The sequence below is a fragment of the Pseudorca crassidens genome, chromosome 12, assembly GCF_039906515.1.
Source record: "Pseudorca crassidens isolate mPseCra1 chromosome 12, mPseCra1.hap1, whole genome shotgun sequence".
NCBI lineage: Eukaryota > Metazoa > Chordata > Mammalia > Artiodactyla > Delphinidae > Pseudorca > Pseudorca crassidens.
This window is the reverse complement of record NC_090307.1, coordinates 67,136,392-67,153,448: the sequence shown is the minus strand read 5'-3', so window position 1 is coordinate 67,153,448 and position 17,057 is coordinate 67,136,392. Positions and strand designations below refer to the sequence as shown.

Sequence of the window (17,057 nt, the reverse complement as noted above, 5' to 3'; positions counted from 1 at the left end):
GTAGTTGTGGCGCACGGGCTTCGTTGCTCCGCGGCATGTGGGATCTTCCCGGACCAGGGCTCGAACCCGTGTGCCCTGCCTTGGCAGGCGGATTCTTAACCACTGCGCCACCAGGGAAGCCCCCCCCCACTGTATTCTTTTTAAGGTCCTATGAGATGGGTGGGAAGTCGCGTAAGGAGCTGCTGCTGCATCTGCTGCTGTGTGCCCAGGTGTGCAGCAGTCTGGAAGAGAGCACTGCGTGTCACTGTAGTTTGTGCTGTTTTCATTTTTCATGGAGTGAGGATTTTTACTTAAGAATGACTGACACAAGCTATTGGTATTCAGACTTTAGTGTTTGGTGGATATTTCTTGAAAATGATTAAGGGAGCCTGTCACTTCAAGGAAAGCAACTAACAGTGTTTGGTACCAATGATAAAACATGGGCTTTTAAGTGAATGTTAGGATTTTGGAAAACTTGTATCTGCCATTGCAAGCTCAGCAGCTTCCCATAAAGAGTTTCCTGATGAGATCCCTAGTGATATTAACAAGAGACTTGTAAAGAATAAATTGTTTGTTTGTTTTGCGGTACGCGGGCCTCTCACTGTTGTGGCCTCTCCCGCTGCGGAGCACAGGCTCCGGACGCGCAGGCTCAGCGGCCATGGCTCACGGGCCCAGCCGCTCCGCGGCATGTGGGATCTTCCCGGACCAGGGCACGAACCCGTGTCCCCTGCATCGGCAGGCAGACTCTCAACCACTGCGCCACCAGGGAAGCCCTAAAGAGTAGATTGTTTAATGACGGGCACCGACACTTGGAAAATCCATGTAACTCTGTGAACCAGTATTTTCCGTATGACCAGGGCATGATGTCAGCCAATCCTGGGTGGGTAAAGAATCCATATGCGTTAAAAGTGCAAGATGGACAGAGTAGGAAAATTTCATTCATTCATATGGTTTCAGGTTCCACATTTTAACTAACTTATAAGTTACTACCACTTATTGTGTTTTAGTGTTTATCAAAGAAGAATAGCCATAGTTATGTTTTAATATCATTAAAATATTCTTCCCTGGACTTCCTTGGTGACGCGGTGGTTAGGAGTCCACCTGCCGATGCAGGAGACACGGGTTTGATCCTTGGTCCAGGAAGATCCCACATGCCGCAACTAAGACCTGGTGCAGCCAAATAAGTAAATAAATTTTTTTTAAAAAAATAAAAACATTGCTATTCTTCTTATTAATTTTTTTGATTTGGAAAACATAGTTGTTTTTCATAAAAATATGTTAATTATGTTAATAAGCCCTGAGTTTATTTTTAGATGAGTTAAATATTTAAAATATTTAATATGGTAAATGTCAATCTCTGTAACCCACATAAACAAAAGCTCTTTGAGGTCCTCAATAGTTTTTAAGAGTGGAAAAGGGCTCTAAGACCAAAAATTTGGATAATGGCTATTGTACATTCTTTATTAAAACTTCCAAGCATGAGGCATTTTGGCAAAAAAACTCTGTCATAAGAGCCAAATGGCCACCAAAGACAAATTTTCCTACGGACTGGCTTAATTTTTGTACAGTATGAACTGGCTTGTAGTTATATAACACATGCAAACTCTGCAGCTGAAATCTCTTTCCAGATGTAAACTTCAGTGTTTGCTCAGTGAATGAGAGCTTTCCAGAAATGAAGTGGAATTGATTTTTTTAGTTGACTCACACTGAACATGTAGGAGATTCATGTTACCAATACGCGTCCAGGCTTTCCCCCCCTCCCCCTTTGTAGAAATTCTATTTGGTGACTATACCATTTTTAAAAAATAATTTAAGAGTATGGGCTTTGATTTCATTTCTTTGTATCTCCACGCCTATGCATGGCATGTTAGATAGAGCAGGTATCAGTTGTCTGCATGTGCTGTGAATTCCCAGACTCACTGTCCTGGGAAGGGCCTTCTCCACTGCACAGAACCTTACAGTCCCTAGTTCTGAGCCCACCTCCCATTTTACTGCTAATTGGTTACTGATGTTCTCACCTTACACTTACACAAATGAAAATGGAAACTAATGGTTACTTAACCTAGTTAGGATAACCTGATATAAAAATTTTAGTATTATTTCCTGGAATTCACCAAGCAAATAAGAATATTAGACCAGGTAATTTACTCAGCTCAACTGATACTATTTTCTTGTTTTTAACTGATACTTTTTAATACTTCTCAGTTGGGAAGGGGAAATGTGTATTTTCTAGTATGTATACAAAAATGCCCTGATTTCAGTACTGTTTTCAGGCAAGAGGAGGAGCGTGGCCGGGTGTATAACTACATGAATGCTGTTGAGAGAGACTTGGCAGCCCTGAGGCAGGGGATGGGGCTGAGTAGAAGGTCCTCGACTTCCTCCGAGCCGACCCCTACGGTGAAAACCCTCATCAAGTCGTTCGACAGTGCGTCTCAAGGTAACATCCATCGTGCCCTAGCGGGCGGTCGTGTTCATGTACCACGTGTTCTCTGTTCTAGTTGATGTTCTTTACCATCTTACTCTGAGTCTCATCACATTTCATATGATGTTAGTGAGTTAGTCTTCCTGCAAGGTGGATTTTAACAGGAGATTTGGGATCTGTTCAGCCTCAGAGATCTCGGAGTCAGACTTGGGCCTTACCCCATGCATGTGTGTCTTCTCCGTGCCTGAGAACTTCCAGATGTGGGACTTCAGCCCTCTCCCTTGCTCTGAACTCCTCAGGCCCAGTGTATTCAGATGCTACTTAACACTGACACCCACGTGTCTCCCAGACATCTTCTCACATCCGAAACCAGATCTTGTCCCTTAACTTCCATCTTTCCCCATGTGAATGGCAGCACCATTCCACCCAGTCACGTAAGCCAGAAATCTCGGAATCTTCCTTCTTCCTTCAATCCTCCTTCCTCACCTTGACATTGACCCATTAGCGAGGCCTCTTGGTCTGGCCTCCCGTACCCACACCTGCTCTGCTCTCCATCACTAGGGGTGCACCATCCACTGCTCATTCAGTGGCCTCCTCTTTATTTTTTAATTTAATTTTTTTTTTCTGGCTGCGCCGTGCGGCTTGCGGGGTCTTAGTTCCCTAACCAGGGATCGAATCCGGGCCCCAGCAGCGAAGGTGCTGAGTCCTAACCACTGGACCGCCAGGGAATTCCCAGGATCCTACTTTTGAACAGTTCAGTCTAGAGAGGGAGACTGACATGTGAGCAGACAGTTACACACATTTAATTGCACTAAATGAAGTACGTGTGAAAATCCATGTGGAGGGAAGTGACGAGCTCCTTAGGAGGAGGTGAGGGAAGATGAGCAGAGCCCGGCGTTCCTTCATTTAATATGCCGCGAACTGCACGCCAGGCTTCTCATCTGATGCAGTTGCAGAAACACTCATCCTGGAGCTTTTGTACTTTGATTTCCTTGGTTTATGGAACACTTAACCGCGTAATTAAATAACAAAAGTGAAATGACTGGCATAGTCAGGGTTGGAAATAAACACAAGTAGTCTCAGGAACAGACAGTCCGCCTGACGGCAGGACGGCTGCACGGAGCAGCCGTGAGTGTTGAGGAGGTGAAGTGTCTCCCGTTCCCAGGGGAGCCGCGAGCGCTGGTTCATGGGATGAACCCTTAAGGAGAGAGCAGTTATGAAAGCTTGCACTGCACCTTGTTGTGTTCATTATTTACTTGTGTGTGTGTTGTTTTTCTAGTCCCCAGCCCTGCTACAGCTGCAATTCCTCGAACGCCTCTGAGTCCAAGTCCCATGAAAACACCCCCTGCGGCAGCCGTCTCCCCCATGCAGGTAAGTGCCTGTGACCATGGAGGCTCTGGGGGTCCCAGCTTCTGAAAGCTTGTCCTTTTCAAAGTCACCTACACTATGGCGCGGGGGGCAAATGGCTGCCTCTTGAGGGATACAGTTGCAATTGTTTTCCTAGGTTGCTGTGAAATTCCCTAGTTAAGATAAATTATGTTAATGTCAAGTATGTTATTCTTCTGAAATCCTCTAATAATAGTGATAGCTAACAACTAGTGAACACTTATTATATGTTCTACACTGTTCCCAATGCTTTATAATGTTAACTTATTTAATCCTCATGACACCTCTGTTGGCTATTAGGTATTATTCTTATCCCTAGTTTTCATATCTGGAAACTGAGGCCCAGAATGGCTAAGCAGCTTGCTGAGGGTCATACAATGAAGTGTTCGAGCTGGGATTTGAGCCTGGGTGGCATGACTTCAGACACCATGTTTTTAACCCCTACACTAAGATAACTTTCTAAGTAGAATATACAGTCAACCCTCGAACAACGGGGGGTTAGGGGCACTGACCCTCTGCGTAGGTAGAAATCCACTTATAATGTATGGTCAGCCCTCCGTGTCTGCGCTTCCACGTCTGCGGATTCCCAGCTGCGAGTTGTGTAGTACCTGGAGTATTTACTATTGAAAAAACACACATGTAGGTTGACCTGCACAGTTCAAACCCGTGTTGCTTAAGGGTCAGCTGTATAGTTGGCATGTCTCATCCCCTGCTGCACTGCAGATCACCCAAAACTTAGTGGCTTAAAACAGCAATTTTACTATTTTTCTTATTTCTCTGGCTTTGCCTGGGCTCACCCCTGCAGCTGCACTCAGCTGGAGGGTGGGCTGGGCTTGGGCTCAGCAGGGTGGCTGGGCCGCCCTCTCCACGTGGTCTTTCTCTCAGGCTCCTTCATGGCCTGGTGTCTCAGGCTCCAAGAGACTAGAAGCAGGAGTTAGCAAAGCCCTTTAAGACCTGGCTGGGGACCTGGACTGTGTCACTTCCATCCCATTATTTTGGTCTGAGCAAGTTGTAGGCCAGCCCAGATTCAGAGTCAGAGTGGGAGGGGTCTGCACAGGCGTGAATCCAGAGCAGTGTGGCTCTTTCCGGGCCGCTTTGTAGCAGGCTGGCCCAGGGGCATTGCTGACTCATCATGAACAAGTGTCTCAGGTGCCCTTCTTGCCACTGTGGGAGTGCAGACCAGAAGCAGGGCAGGTGGCATGACTGTCGAGCTCAGGAGGCCCTCTCACTATGCCCTTGCTGTGAGCCACTTTGGGGACAGTAGCTGAGGTGGAGTTTCTCCACGTAGGTGAGAGTAGCCTAAAACCCAGTCCCCTGTGATCTAGGGTAGCCTTGGCTGCACCTCTTCCCTAAAAGATTGGGTTTGAGAACATTTTGTCTGAGCAGAGACTTTTGTAGGTGTTAACTACTGGCTGTGTATTTTGTGAGTGAACTTTTTAACCTTTTCCTTTGTAAAGTTTAGGGTAGAAGTGCTCTCCCTCTGCATTTGTAATGTTGCAAGTTGTGGCTTTGCATTTATGTTTATGTAGAAGATGTTATACTCTTAATTTGAAAGGAAGGCAAAGGGAATTCCATATTCTGTCTATAATGAGCTTTTATATACTCGATTAATCAAACTTTCTAAAGACATGAAGAGGGACTTCCCTGCTGGCGCAGTGGTTAGAATCCGCCTGCCAATGCAGGGGACACAGCTTCGATGCCTGGTCTGGGAAGATCCTACATGCCATGGAGCACCTAAGCGCGTGAGCCACAACTACTGAGCCCATGTGCCACAAGTACTGAAGCCCACTTACCTAGAGCCCATACTCCTCAACAAGAGAAGCCACCACAGTGAGAAGCCCATGCACTGCAACGAAGAGTAGCCCCTGCTCGACGCAGCTAGAGAAAGCCCACACACAGCAATGAAGACCCAACGCAGCCTAATTAATTAATTAATTAATTAATTTAAAAAAACAGGGACTTCCCCGGTGGTGCAGTGGATAAGGCTCCACGCTCCCAGTGCAGGGGGCCCGGGTTCAATCCCTGGTCAGAGAACTAGATACCACATACATGTTGCAACTAAGGAGCCTGCCTGCCGCAACTAAGACCCGGCACAACCAAATAAATAAATAAATATTTAATAAAAGAAAGAAAAACAGAATCAAAAATAACATTTAAAAAAAAGTTGAAGATACAAATGAAAGCAGATGAAGGTGCAAGATATAAGGTGAAGTTTCTCTAAATAGTGTTTGTCAGTTGAAATTTAATGTTCATGGCGTCACTCTGTAAACTTTTGTAAAGATAAGAGGTAAAAAATGTCATCTCTCTAACTTGGAAAAAAAACTAGTAATTATAAGCCACATTCAGTAGCTTTTTAGTACTTGAATAGTTAGCACAGTGCTTCTCAAACCTAATTGTGCACAAAAGTCATGTGGAATTTTTAAACACGTAGATTCCCAGGCTTCATCCCAGTGAACAAGAATCCCTGGGGAATGGGGCCTAAGATTAGGATTGTTAGTTTTTCAAAACTCCCTGAGTGGGAATTCCACTTCTGGCTATGAGGGAGTCAAGGGCTGGATTATTCTGCCACCACAGACTGCTATAAGGCTGGACAAAATGTAGGAAGCAGTTACATTCATACGTGGTAGGACAGGTGGTGCAGGACTGAAATCTTTGGAGAAAAGTTAAGAAAGCTGAGCCTTACTGTGGCCCACGCTTTTCCAGATGGTGAGCAGGGAGGATGAACCCACATGGAGCAGGGAAGGGAATGCCAGCTGGATCCGAGGAGACACAGATCAATGTACAGGGAGAACAAGGGCTGGGATTTGGGGGCAGGGTGCCTGGGAGGAGAGAGCCACGCAGAAAAGGTCTAGAGCTCTGCATAGGCCTCCCTTTGAGTCCTTGCTGAGTGCCAGTCTGCACATGTGTAGACATGGGTCGAACCCCGCAAGGCTGAGCAAGAACGATTTTGCAGCAAAGATCAGTTACCGGGAATCTGGCAGACAGATGCTTCCCATAGTTTACACAGAGCAGGGATCATTTGAGTTCCTACTGGCCACCGTGGAAAAACCTCTTTGAATACTTGGAGCATTCATTAGAGACCTCAGTGACCACTCTGTGAAGTGGAACTAAATAGCCCTAGAGTAAACACTATTCTAGATCTGCCCTAAATGACCTTAAAAACAACCTCAGAAGGTCCAAGGAGATCCATTAGTAACGGGATAGGCAGTCTCTGAACTGCTTACCAGTGATCCATGCCTCCTGCGGCTGTGCTCTTGTGTCATCTGCTCCTTCTGAGGGTTGGCTGGGCTTCGTGACTTGCTTCTCATGAACAGAATGTGGCAAAAGTGATGAGCTGTCCCTTACAAGATAAGATGGTGAGAAAACTCACTTCTGTCCGAGGACTCCTCTTGCTATCTCCTAGATTCAGTCACTCCAGCGAACAATTGGAAATTGAAATACTTAGTGATACATTGAATAAAATATTGTGCAAGACCTTGTAGTGAAAACTATAAAATAATGCTGAGAGAAGTTAAAGGCGTAATAAATGGGAAGATACCTCATGTTCATGCGTTGGAAGACTCAGTCTTGTTAGGATCTTGCAATTCTCCCTCACATCGAGCTGTAGATTCAACTCATCCAACTTAGAATCCCAGCATGCTGTTTTGTAGAAATTGATAGTATATTTTAAAATTTATGTGGAAATTTATAAAACCCTGAATGTCCAAAGCATCTGGGGGGGAAAAAAGGAACAAATTTGGAGGACTTCCACTACTTGATGTTAGCACGTAGAGTAATCAAGACAGTGTGGTTCTGACATAAGTTTAGATCAGTAGAATAGGTAGAGAATCCAGAAATAGGTCAGCTGATTTTCAACAAAGGTGCCAGGGTAATTCAGTGGGAGAGGGATAATCTTTTCAACAGGATTCCAGAACAACTAGATATCCATATGGAAAAAAAAAGAAAAAAAATACCTTTACCTCATGGCATTCATCATAAAAATTGAAATTGACTATAGACTTAAATGTAAAAGCTAAAACTACAGAACTTCTACATGAAAACATTAGAGAAAGTCTTCGTGACCTTCGACAAGGCAAAAATTTACTTAGGACACACAAAAAAATGAACTATAAAAGAAAATTAATAGCTTGGGCATCAAAATTTAAAACTTCTCTGAAAGATATTAAGAACATGACAGACAAGACTGGGGAGAATATATTTGCAATTTATTTATCTGTCAAAATCTTGTATTCAGAGAAGACTCGTTTGTCATCTTGGTTCAAGACAACCCAATAAATAACGGACAAAAGAGTTGAAAAGTCCCTTCCCAAGAGAAGATACACAAATGGCCAATAAACACATGAGAAGTTGCTCAACATCGTAGTCATCAGGGAAATGCAAGTTAAATCCATTATGATATCTCAGTACGCACCTTCGGGATGGCTAAAATGAAGACTGCCAGTATCAAGTGTTGGTGAGGGTGTGGGGAGGCTGGCCCTCTCACACGTTGCTGCTGGGACTATGGAATGAGTAGTCAGAATTCAGCTGGATAAAAAAGGGCTGGGAGAGCTGAGGAAAGAAGCATGAGAACAAGCCCAGAGCTGGTGAACAGCGTGTCCTTGTGGGCAGGAGTGAGTAGTTGGTGGTGTTGGGGCATCACACAGAGGTGGCGGGAGGTGGCTCAGGAGAGCCGAGAGGGTTCAAGTATTTGGTAGGTACGTGTATGTATGAGACCGGAGGGGAGGAGGCCGGTGACCAAGCTGGTGCTGAGTTAAGGTGCCGGTTGTGCCTGGCAGCAGTGTTGGAAACTTAGTGAGGAGGTGACAGAGTGAGATCCATTTGGTACTGGGGCATGAATGGCCAATCCAAGTACTAAAGGAGCACATCCGGATTTTGCTGATTGGCGAGTGAGGGGCATGTGGGATCTTTCTGTGTTCATTTTAAAATAGTATACTGATCACATTATATGCCTCTGGGAGTGTGTGTGTGTTTTTTTCAGTCTTACTGTAATAGTGTGGAAGGAATTATGCAAATTCGTAACTAAATATTTACTCTCTGCAACATTTACTCTGTGAAACCCAGCTCTGATTTAACCTAATATGGACACTGTTTGTCTTATGATTTCAGAGACATTCCATAAGTGGACCAATCTCTACATCTAAACCCCTGACAGCCCTGTCAGATAAGAGACCAAACTACGGGGAAATTCCTGTTCAAGGTACATCTTGTGTGCAGTATTTCACTTTTGTTGTTAATTTTTTTATTCATCTGACTTTTGGGGCTAACTAACTTGTTTTTCTTTTATTCTTGACATTATTTCTACCAGTCTGATACACATCTTTATCACAGGTTTACTAATAACACGTCTTAATTACAGATGAGGAGACTGTTTGTTAATAGATGCATCTTGGAAGATGACTTCATAGTGTCACGAGGGTGACAGGGAGTCCACACTGTTGCCAGGCCCTGTTTTTACAGTTCTTCGTGGGGCGTGTATAGTTATCCCCATTTTATAGATGCGAAAAATGAGGCTTCAAACAGTTAAATAACTCATAAACACAGGTTGACATTTAAGTTAAGGAACAGTAGACCCGGACAGCCTGGCTCCAGAGCCCATTCCTTTGGTCTTTGTGCTCTGCGTCACTTGTGAAAGAAAAGCCTCTGATAGCTGGGGTTCAGCGAGTGCCATTTCCACGCAGCTCTTTATGGCGGCCCCAGCACCCGAGCCCAAGGCTTCTGCCTTTCGAGGTCAGGGATCCTTCTCCCCCACTGCCTCCCTACGTGTGGTGCTGAAGTGCTTTGGAAAAACGGTTTTGGGCATTGGACCAGGTGCTGGGAAAGGCACACTTGGTTGGGGTGGGTGTGGAGACGCCCGGCAGGTGTGACACCTTCCGGAGCCCAGGCCCCTCCTGGCTGGGCAGGCTGGGCCCCTCCTGCGCTCCTGGTGTGGGAGTCAGGCTCTGGGGCTGCGACTGTGCAGTTTGGATGGGTGTGGGGGAGAGAGAAGCAGAGGACTGGCTCTGTGGGCTCCGGGGGGCTGCCAGGCATGGGGTTCAGTGGGCAGTTTGCGTACAAGGGGGGATGGTGGAGCCCAGGACAGTGCTGTTGCCACTGCCCCTGCAGACTTGCCTTCCATCCCGGCTTCAGCTTCTGGTTCCTGTGTTAGCTGTGGCCTGAGCTCTCTTCTCCCCTCGGAAGGTCCTCCTGCTAAGGGAACAAGTGTGGATGGTTTAAAGTCTCCCTTTACATCTGTGCTGAGTTCCCACCCTGGCCCCCAGATGGATCCGGGGATTGTGTGTGTGGTCACGGGTCCTGCTGCTGACCTCTTGGATGCTGTTTCCTTGTGTAAGTCGGGGTCATCGTGAACATCTAGCTCAGGGCCTTGGCTCCCTCTCCCAAGGCTCTCTTACCCCTGTGGTCAGCTTTGTACCCTCTCCTGTCCACCCGAGCTGCTGTGGTCCACGGTGTCAGTGGCTGTGGGCAGCATCTGGCCGTGTTGAGCCCGCCCACCCCTGGATGTTCTTTCTAGTGTCCTTCACGCCCACTCTGCATCTCCTCCTCCGTCTCCTGTGCTCAGTCCTCCTGCCTGGCCTGTGAGGGGTGCTGTGCCCAGGGCCTCTCTCTCCTGTCTGTACTCACTCTGTTACTGCGTCCGAAGGGGGCTTCTCCCCTTTCAAGGCTACCTTCCCCACTCATCTTGATTGGCCCACAGCAGCACAAGGTTTACTGGGGAAACCTTGCCAGCACCAGTGGTGTTTCTCAAACTTACCTGTTGATAAGATTTACCTGAGTCACTTGGTAAAATGTGGAATCTGGGGCCTCGTCTCAGATCTGCTGACATGGACTCTCCAGGAAGGGAGCTTGGAAACTTCATTTTCACAAGCACCCCAAGTGATTCTTAGGAAGGGACAAGTTTGGGAAACTGGGCAGAGATTACCATTTAGTTTTGCTCTTAGCCTGGCTTTATAGGTGGAAAGTGGGTGTGGAAGGTCTGCGGGCCAAGGTTATTGAAGACGCAGACAAAACGTGTTAGGTGTCTCTGAGGCTCTGCCGAGTTAAACCTCTTTTTGGCGCTCTTCTTTTTATTACTGGTAATGGTCATATGATAACACCATTGGGCACATTGTGTGTGCAGTCTGCCTGCAAGTGCCGGCCACATTCTCCACTTCTGTCTGTTCTGGTGCCTTAACTGGGCTTAGTTGAAACTGCAAATACAAGAGAGAGGGAAATACACTTGGGTGAATTTGTATCTGAGAATTTGTTGATAGTGTAACCTTTTATCTTAAACAGTCACTAGGGAAGGAAACCACTTACAAAACTAAGAACAACAAAATGATTCTAGGTCATTAAAAACCACCGTGGTTCTCCATGCCAGTTAAGAGAGCAGTTCTGAGCTCTGCTGGAGGTGCTTTTCTCCCCTGATTGTCTCTTCTGTCCTGGCCGAAGTCACACAACACAGCCTGTGATTTTCAGGTTGAAAATTTCAATGGCTTCATTCCTGAAAACTTGAAAAGTGCTGCCTCTTGTTCTACTATACTTAAATTGGATAATTTGTTGGCTTTTCCAGTTAAGTATTTTATAAAAGGTGTGGGGTTTTTTCTGTTTTTCATCATGCTTGTATGTCAGTTGCAGGAAAATGTTTTAGACCAGAGATCTTATTATAAATGGACTAATCAAATGCTCTTTTGTTAGTATTATTGGCAGTTGAATTCTGTGGTCTGGGTCATGACAGGTGAATCTTTGTAGATAAGATATGAGTTGGTGTTTGTAGCCTAAGCAGGTACATGGATACAGGCAGTTGGGAGGGTCTTCACTGTCCCCACTGTCCCCTTGCACAGTGATCTTAGAAGGCCCAGTGCAAGCAGAGACCTCGGCTGGACGATGCAGATGGTTAGGGAGCCTGAGGTTGCCCAGCGTCAGTGGGACCTGAGTGTGGTGTTGCTGTCATCAGCTCAGATGTACAAGGATCCGAGAAGGCTGATTAGTCCAAGGATAGTCATGTTCTGTAAAGAGATTCTTGCTGTGATCATCTGTCTAAATTGTGTTGAGGATAGAGATGTAAACCTTTTTAAAAATTCATTATTTTGAAAAAATTGATTTATGGTGAAGGTACATGTAATGAATGTGATACAAAGTTAGGAGGTTTTACTAGAAAGCCAAATCTTTGTTTTAAATTAAAATAAAAAGAACCTTTTATTTAAAAGTTTCACAGCAATTTGCATTCTCCAAAGGGTAGATCTAAGTCAGATTCTGGCCCAGCCCTAGATCCAGCCCTAGCTGGGAAATTTCGTGGAGAAATTAAGATAGAAATCCTACCCTCCTGTATTTACAGTCTAATGGGTATCTGTTCACTTCCAAAGGTCTTTCCTTCCCTGTAGTTCTTAGTATTTGTCTTGATAAACCAAACCATCTAGGCTCCCATATTTTCTCCATATTATTATGTAAAATTTCAAGCATACAGAAAAGTGGAAAGAAGTCACGTATCCGCATCTCACTACCTCGATTCTATGGCACTTTGCTGTATTCGCTTTATCACATATTTATCCATCCTTCTATCTTTCCTTCAGTTCATCTTTTTTAAATGTGTTTCAAGGTAAGTTGCAGTCAGTACCTTGTTGCACTAAGCATGCATTGCACTATTTGTTTAAGGTGTTCTGTCTGTCTCTCAACTCTTTGCTTTGAGATAAGTTTAGACTTGCAGAAGAGTTACAGAAGTATTGGACTTCTCTTAAATCCTTCACGCACGGACTTCCCTGGCGGTCCAGTGGTTAAGACTCCACACTTCCGTTGCAGGGGGCACAGGTTCGATCCCTGGTCAGGGAACTAAGATCCCACAAGGCCAAAAAAAAAAAAAAAAAAATCCTTCACCCAGCTTCCCTTATGTGGACAAACTACATAACCATAGAACAGTTATCAAAAGTAGGAAAGCAAGGGCTTCCCTGGTGGCACAGTGGTTGAGAGTCCGCCTGCCGATGCAGGGGATATGGGTTCATGCCCCGGTCCGGGAAGATCCCACATGCCATGGAGCGGCTAGGCCCGTGAGCCATGGCCGCTGAGCCTGCGTGTCCGGAGCCTGTGCTCCGCAATGGGAGAGGCCACAACAGTGAGACGCCCGTGTACAGCAAAAAAAAAAAAAAAAAAGTAGGAAAGCAATATCGTGGAAATGTTATTAACTGAAGTGCAGTCTCTGAATCTCACCGACTGTTCCACTGCTGTCCCTTTTCTGTTCCAGGATCAAACACAGGACCCCAGTTTGCACTGAGTTGTCTTACCTCCTTGAGTCTCCACCGTTCTGCAGCAGCTTGTCCCTCTCCCTGTCTTTTAGAACCTTGACACTTTAAAGAGTACTGGTCAGTTATTTTTTAGAATGTCTCTCAAGATGGGCTTGTCCGATGTTTTCTCCTGCTTAGGCTGAGGTTACGTACTGCTGGGAAGGGCAGCACAAGGTGATGTGTCTGTCTACGTGCATCACGTCAGGGGCACGTGATGTTGATGTGTCCTGTTACTGGTGACGTGACCTGGATCACTTGGTTGAAGCGGTTGTCTGCTAGTGAATAATAAATATCCTATTCCTGCTTAAACTTCCTCTCACTGATTTTAGCATCTGTTTGTGCATTTTGCCTGCAGCAGTTAGTACTGTGCTCTAGCGGTGATTTTCTGTTTCCTCATTCTTCCTGTAAGGAATCATTTGTGTTATATTATTGTACTTATTGTTATATTTATAGCCCTTATTTGTATTAGTATGGACTCGTGGATATTTATTTTATTCTTTGGATTAGTCTATTACTATTATTTATTTTGCTGCTCATGTTATTCCAACGTTGATCATTGGGAGCTCTTTTCATCCCCCACCCCACCAAAGTGCCAAAGCACTTTCTTTCTTTGGGGCACCACAGATGATCCAGGCTTGTTTTTTCCCCTGCACTAGCTGTGGAATCAGTAGTATTTAGAAAACGAGATCTGGGTGCGAGGCGTACCCATTACTACTGAGGTTTCACCTCCTCCAGCTCCTCTCTGGACAGAGCCAGGAAGACTGTATGTATGTGCACCAGCCCATACGTACACACGTGATGATTATTTCTCTATCAAAAATCATGAGTTTATACATGTACAGTAGTTTCAAAATTGCTAAACCATACCCTGTGAGAAGCAAATGTACCAGAGTGCAGTGTTTGTGTACAGTTCTTTTTTTTTTTTTTTTTTTTTTTTTGCGGTACGCAGGCCTCTCACTGTTGTGGCCTCTCCCATTGCGGAGCGCAGGCTCCGGACGCGCAGGCTCAGCGGCCATGGCTCACGGGCCCAGCTGCTCCGCGGCATGTGGGATCTTCCCGGACCGGGGCACGAACCCGTGTCCCCTGCATCGGCAGGCAGACTCTCAACCACCGCGCCACCAGGGAAGCCCTGTACAGTTCTTTTTGTGTTTAGCCTGAGAGTCTCCACTCGAAACAACATTCTTCTCACAGTTACTTAGGTCAGCTCCTTTTTTCACCTCTCTCTCATTGTGGTTAGGTCATGCTTTTGTAATACAGTTAGATTAGTTTTATCACAGTTTGCATTTCATTCCCCCCCACCCACAATTCCGGTTGATTTTTTTTTTTAAGTATATGCATAAAATTCATTCTCTGTTTGCTGCATTGTAGGATGTTTGGCAGCATCCCTGGCCTCTACCCACTAGCTGGTAAGGTCCTAGTAGCACCCCACTCCCCTAGTTGTGACAACCAAAAATGCCTCAAGACCTTGGTATGTTGGCAAAACTGCCCCAGTTGAGAACCAGAGATGTGGTTCTCACAGTTTTATTTGTCTAATTTCAGCAGAGAGGTGGAAACTATAAGTGAAAATCAAATAGGAAATTGTAACTGTTGCATGTTGTCTGCTATTTCCACCAAGGCTTTAACATAATTAATCATAGTTATTTTAAGTGACCTGTCAGATAGTTGCGGCATCTGTGCCATGTCCAAGTCTGGTTTATTGATTACTTGCTGTCTTGATGCAGTGAGCTGGATGTATTGTTTTTTCTTGCTTTTTGTATATTTTATAATTGTTGAAAGCTGGGAATCTTGTGTAGGACAGCAGTTTTATGCCTTGACATGGGCACCTCTTTCCTTCTAGGTGTTTAATGTCGGAGTTTGAGTTAATCTGCTCAGGAGCTGGGCTGGGTTTGAGTTTTGTTGTTGCTGTGATGTCCTCAGTGCACAGCAGGCTTCCAGTTGCTCTGGTGATACTTTGTGTTTAGAGTGGGGCGGGTGCTCCAGAGGATTTTTCTGTGTCTGCCCTAATTTCAGCTTTAGGCTGTCTTTTGCATTGCGTCTCAGGAAGGGCATGTCTCATACTGTCTCAGCAGTTTCAGCTGAGATTTCCTATTCATTTGTTGAGAACATATTTTCCTTTATAATGTTGAACATATTTGCAGTAGCTGCTTTAAATGCTTTTCTGCTAATTCCAACATATAAGTCATCTTTGGGTGGGTTTCCATTTCTTTTTTGAGTATGAGTCACTTTTTCTTTTTCTTTGTATGTCTAGTAATTTTGGATTGTATTCTGGGCAGTGTGAATCACACATTGTAGAGATTCTGAATTCTGTCTTGTTCCTCTGCAGAAAATTGGTTTTTGTTAGCAAGCAGTTAACTTGGTTCACCTCAAACTCTAACCTCTTTCCTTCAGTTGAAATAACTGTTCAGCTATTTTTCCTTAATTCAACTCCTTGGAATCTGAGTGCTTGTGGATTTCAGAGGTCAGTGGGATACGAGCAGAGTTTATATACAAAATTTGTGATTCTTTCCTTTCTGGTATTTCCCCAACCCCCTTGCTTTCCAGCAGCTTTGGTTGTCCTGAGGTATCTCCTCTGCTTCTTTGAGGCAATGATAAGACCCTGGGTTTTCTACCAAATTTCAGCTGCCCTGTATGGCCTCAGGTGGGGCCTACACTCACACCTATAGTCATAAAACTAGGAAACTCACCCAGTGCCAGTTCCTTCCAAATGCAGATTTCTTTCATTTTCTGCCTGCTTTTAGTTTCTCTTCAGTGCTTTTAAGTAGTTGATGTTTGTATGTTTTCAAGATGTAACAGTTATTTTCAGCAGGAACATTAGTGTGTTTGGAACTACTCCTCAATGAGCAGAAGTTGGGTATTTAGGCTCCTATTTTTATTTTTTTTAAGAGTCTTTTTTTTTTTTTTTAATTTTTTATTGGCCACACCACGCAGCTTGCAGGATCTTAGTTCCCCGACCGGGGGTCAAACCCATGCACCTTGTGGTGGAAGCTCAGAGTCCTAACCACTGGACCGCCAGGGAAATCCTTAGGCTCCTATTTTTATTTTTATTTATTTATTTATTTATAAAAGATTTTTTGATGTGGACCATTTTTAAAGTCTTTATTTGTTACAATATTGCTTCCGTTTTATGCTTTGGTTTTTTGGCCCCGAGACATGTGGAATTTTAGCTCCCCAACCAGGGATCAAACCTGCACTCCACATCTTTCCCTGGATATCTTATCGGGTCCTCAAATTGCATGTGTCCTCATCTCTTTCCCTCCCAGAGTCCTCTTCTTCTCTCTTATCTCTGTATGTGGAACCTCCTTTCTATCTCCACCATTTCTAGGTGGTCAGCAAGTCTGTTGATTCTGCCTCATTGAAGAGCCCTTGAATCTGTGTACTTCTCCCATCTCCCCTGGTACCACCTGGGTCCAGGCTCTCTACTCTCTGCTCTGGGTATAACTCATCACCCTGCATGCACTGTTGCCCTCCCACCCCCTGCAGCTGGAAGGATGTCCACCCGAGACACCATCACTGGCTCCATGTTGCCAGTGGGTGAAGGCCACACTCTTCAGCCTGGCCTGCTTTGGCCTTCCAGCCTCGCCAGCCCTCACAGCACTGCTGTCCTAGATTTCCTTTGGTGTCTGCTGAACACTGTGCTGGGAACACGCTCTCCTTTGCCTGTATAAAAGCTATTAATTATCCTTCTAGTCTTAACTGAGATGTCATTTCCCGAGGAGGCCTTTCCGGACCTCCTCTCAAGAGCAGGTCACGTCCCCTGCTGTGTTCCCAGAGCCCCTTGTACTGCTTCTTTCCTGCATCCCTCACGCGCAGAGATTTTTTAAATGTCTGGCTTCCGCTGTAGACTCTGAGTTCCAGGAGGGCAAGTTGCTGCCTTCTTTCCTCCTTTCTCTGACCTTTGCATCATGCCCAGTGCCTGGCAAGTCATGGACACCCAAGTGGTTTTTGTTTAATGAATGGATTAAAGACAAGAATAGCTCCATATGGCAATAGAGTAGACCTGATTACTGTAACGTCAGCTC

At 45.2% G+C, this 17,057-nt stretch overlaps 1 protein-coding gene across 6 annotated transcripts in view; it reads left to right on the top strand.

Moving 5' to 3' along the window:
* Positions 1-17,057, top strand: part of SPECC1L (sperm antigen with calponin homology and coiled-coil domains 1 like) — a 122,631-nt gene that overhangs the window by 60,830 nt on the left and 44,744 nt on the right. For all 6 annotated transcript variants that reach the window (XM_067700103.1, XM_067700104.1, XM_067700102.1 and 3 more), the window contains 3 exons: positions 2,253-2,416; positions 3,681-3,772; positions 8,894-8,984. In XM_067700103.1, coding sequence (XP_067556204.1) covers positions 2,253-2,416; positions 3,681-3,772; positions 8,894-8,984 — 347 coding nt within the window. The remainder of the gene's footprint in view (positions 1-2,252; positions 2,417-3,680; positions 3,773-8,893; positions 8,985-17,057) is intronic.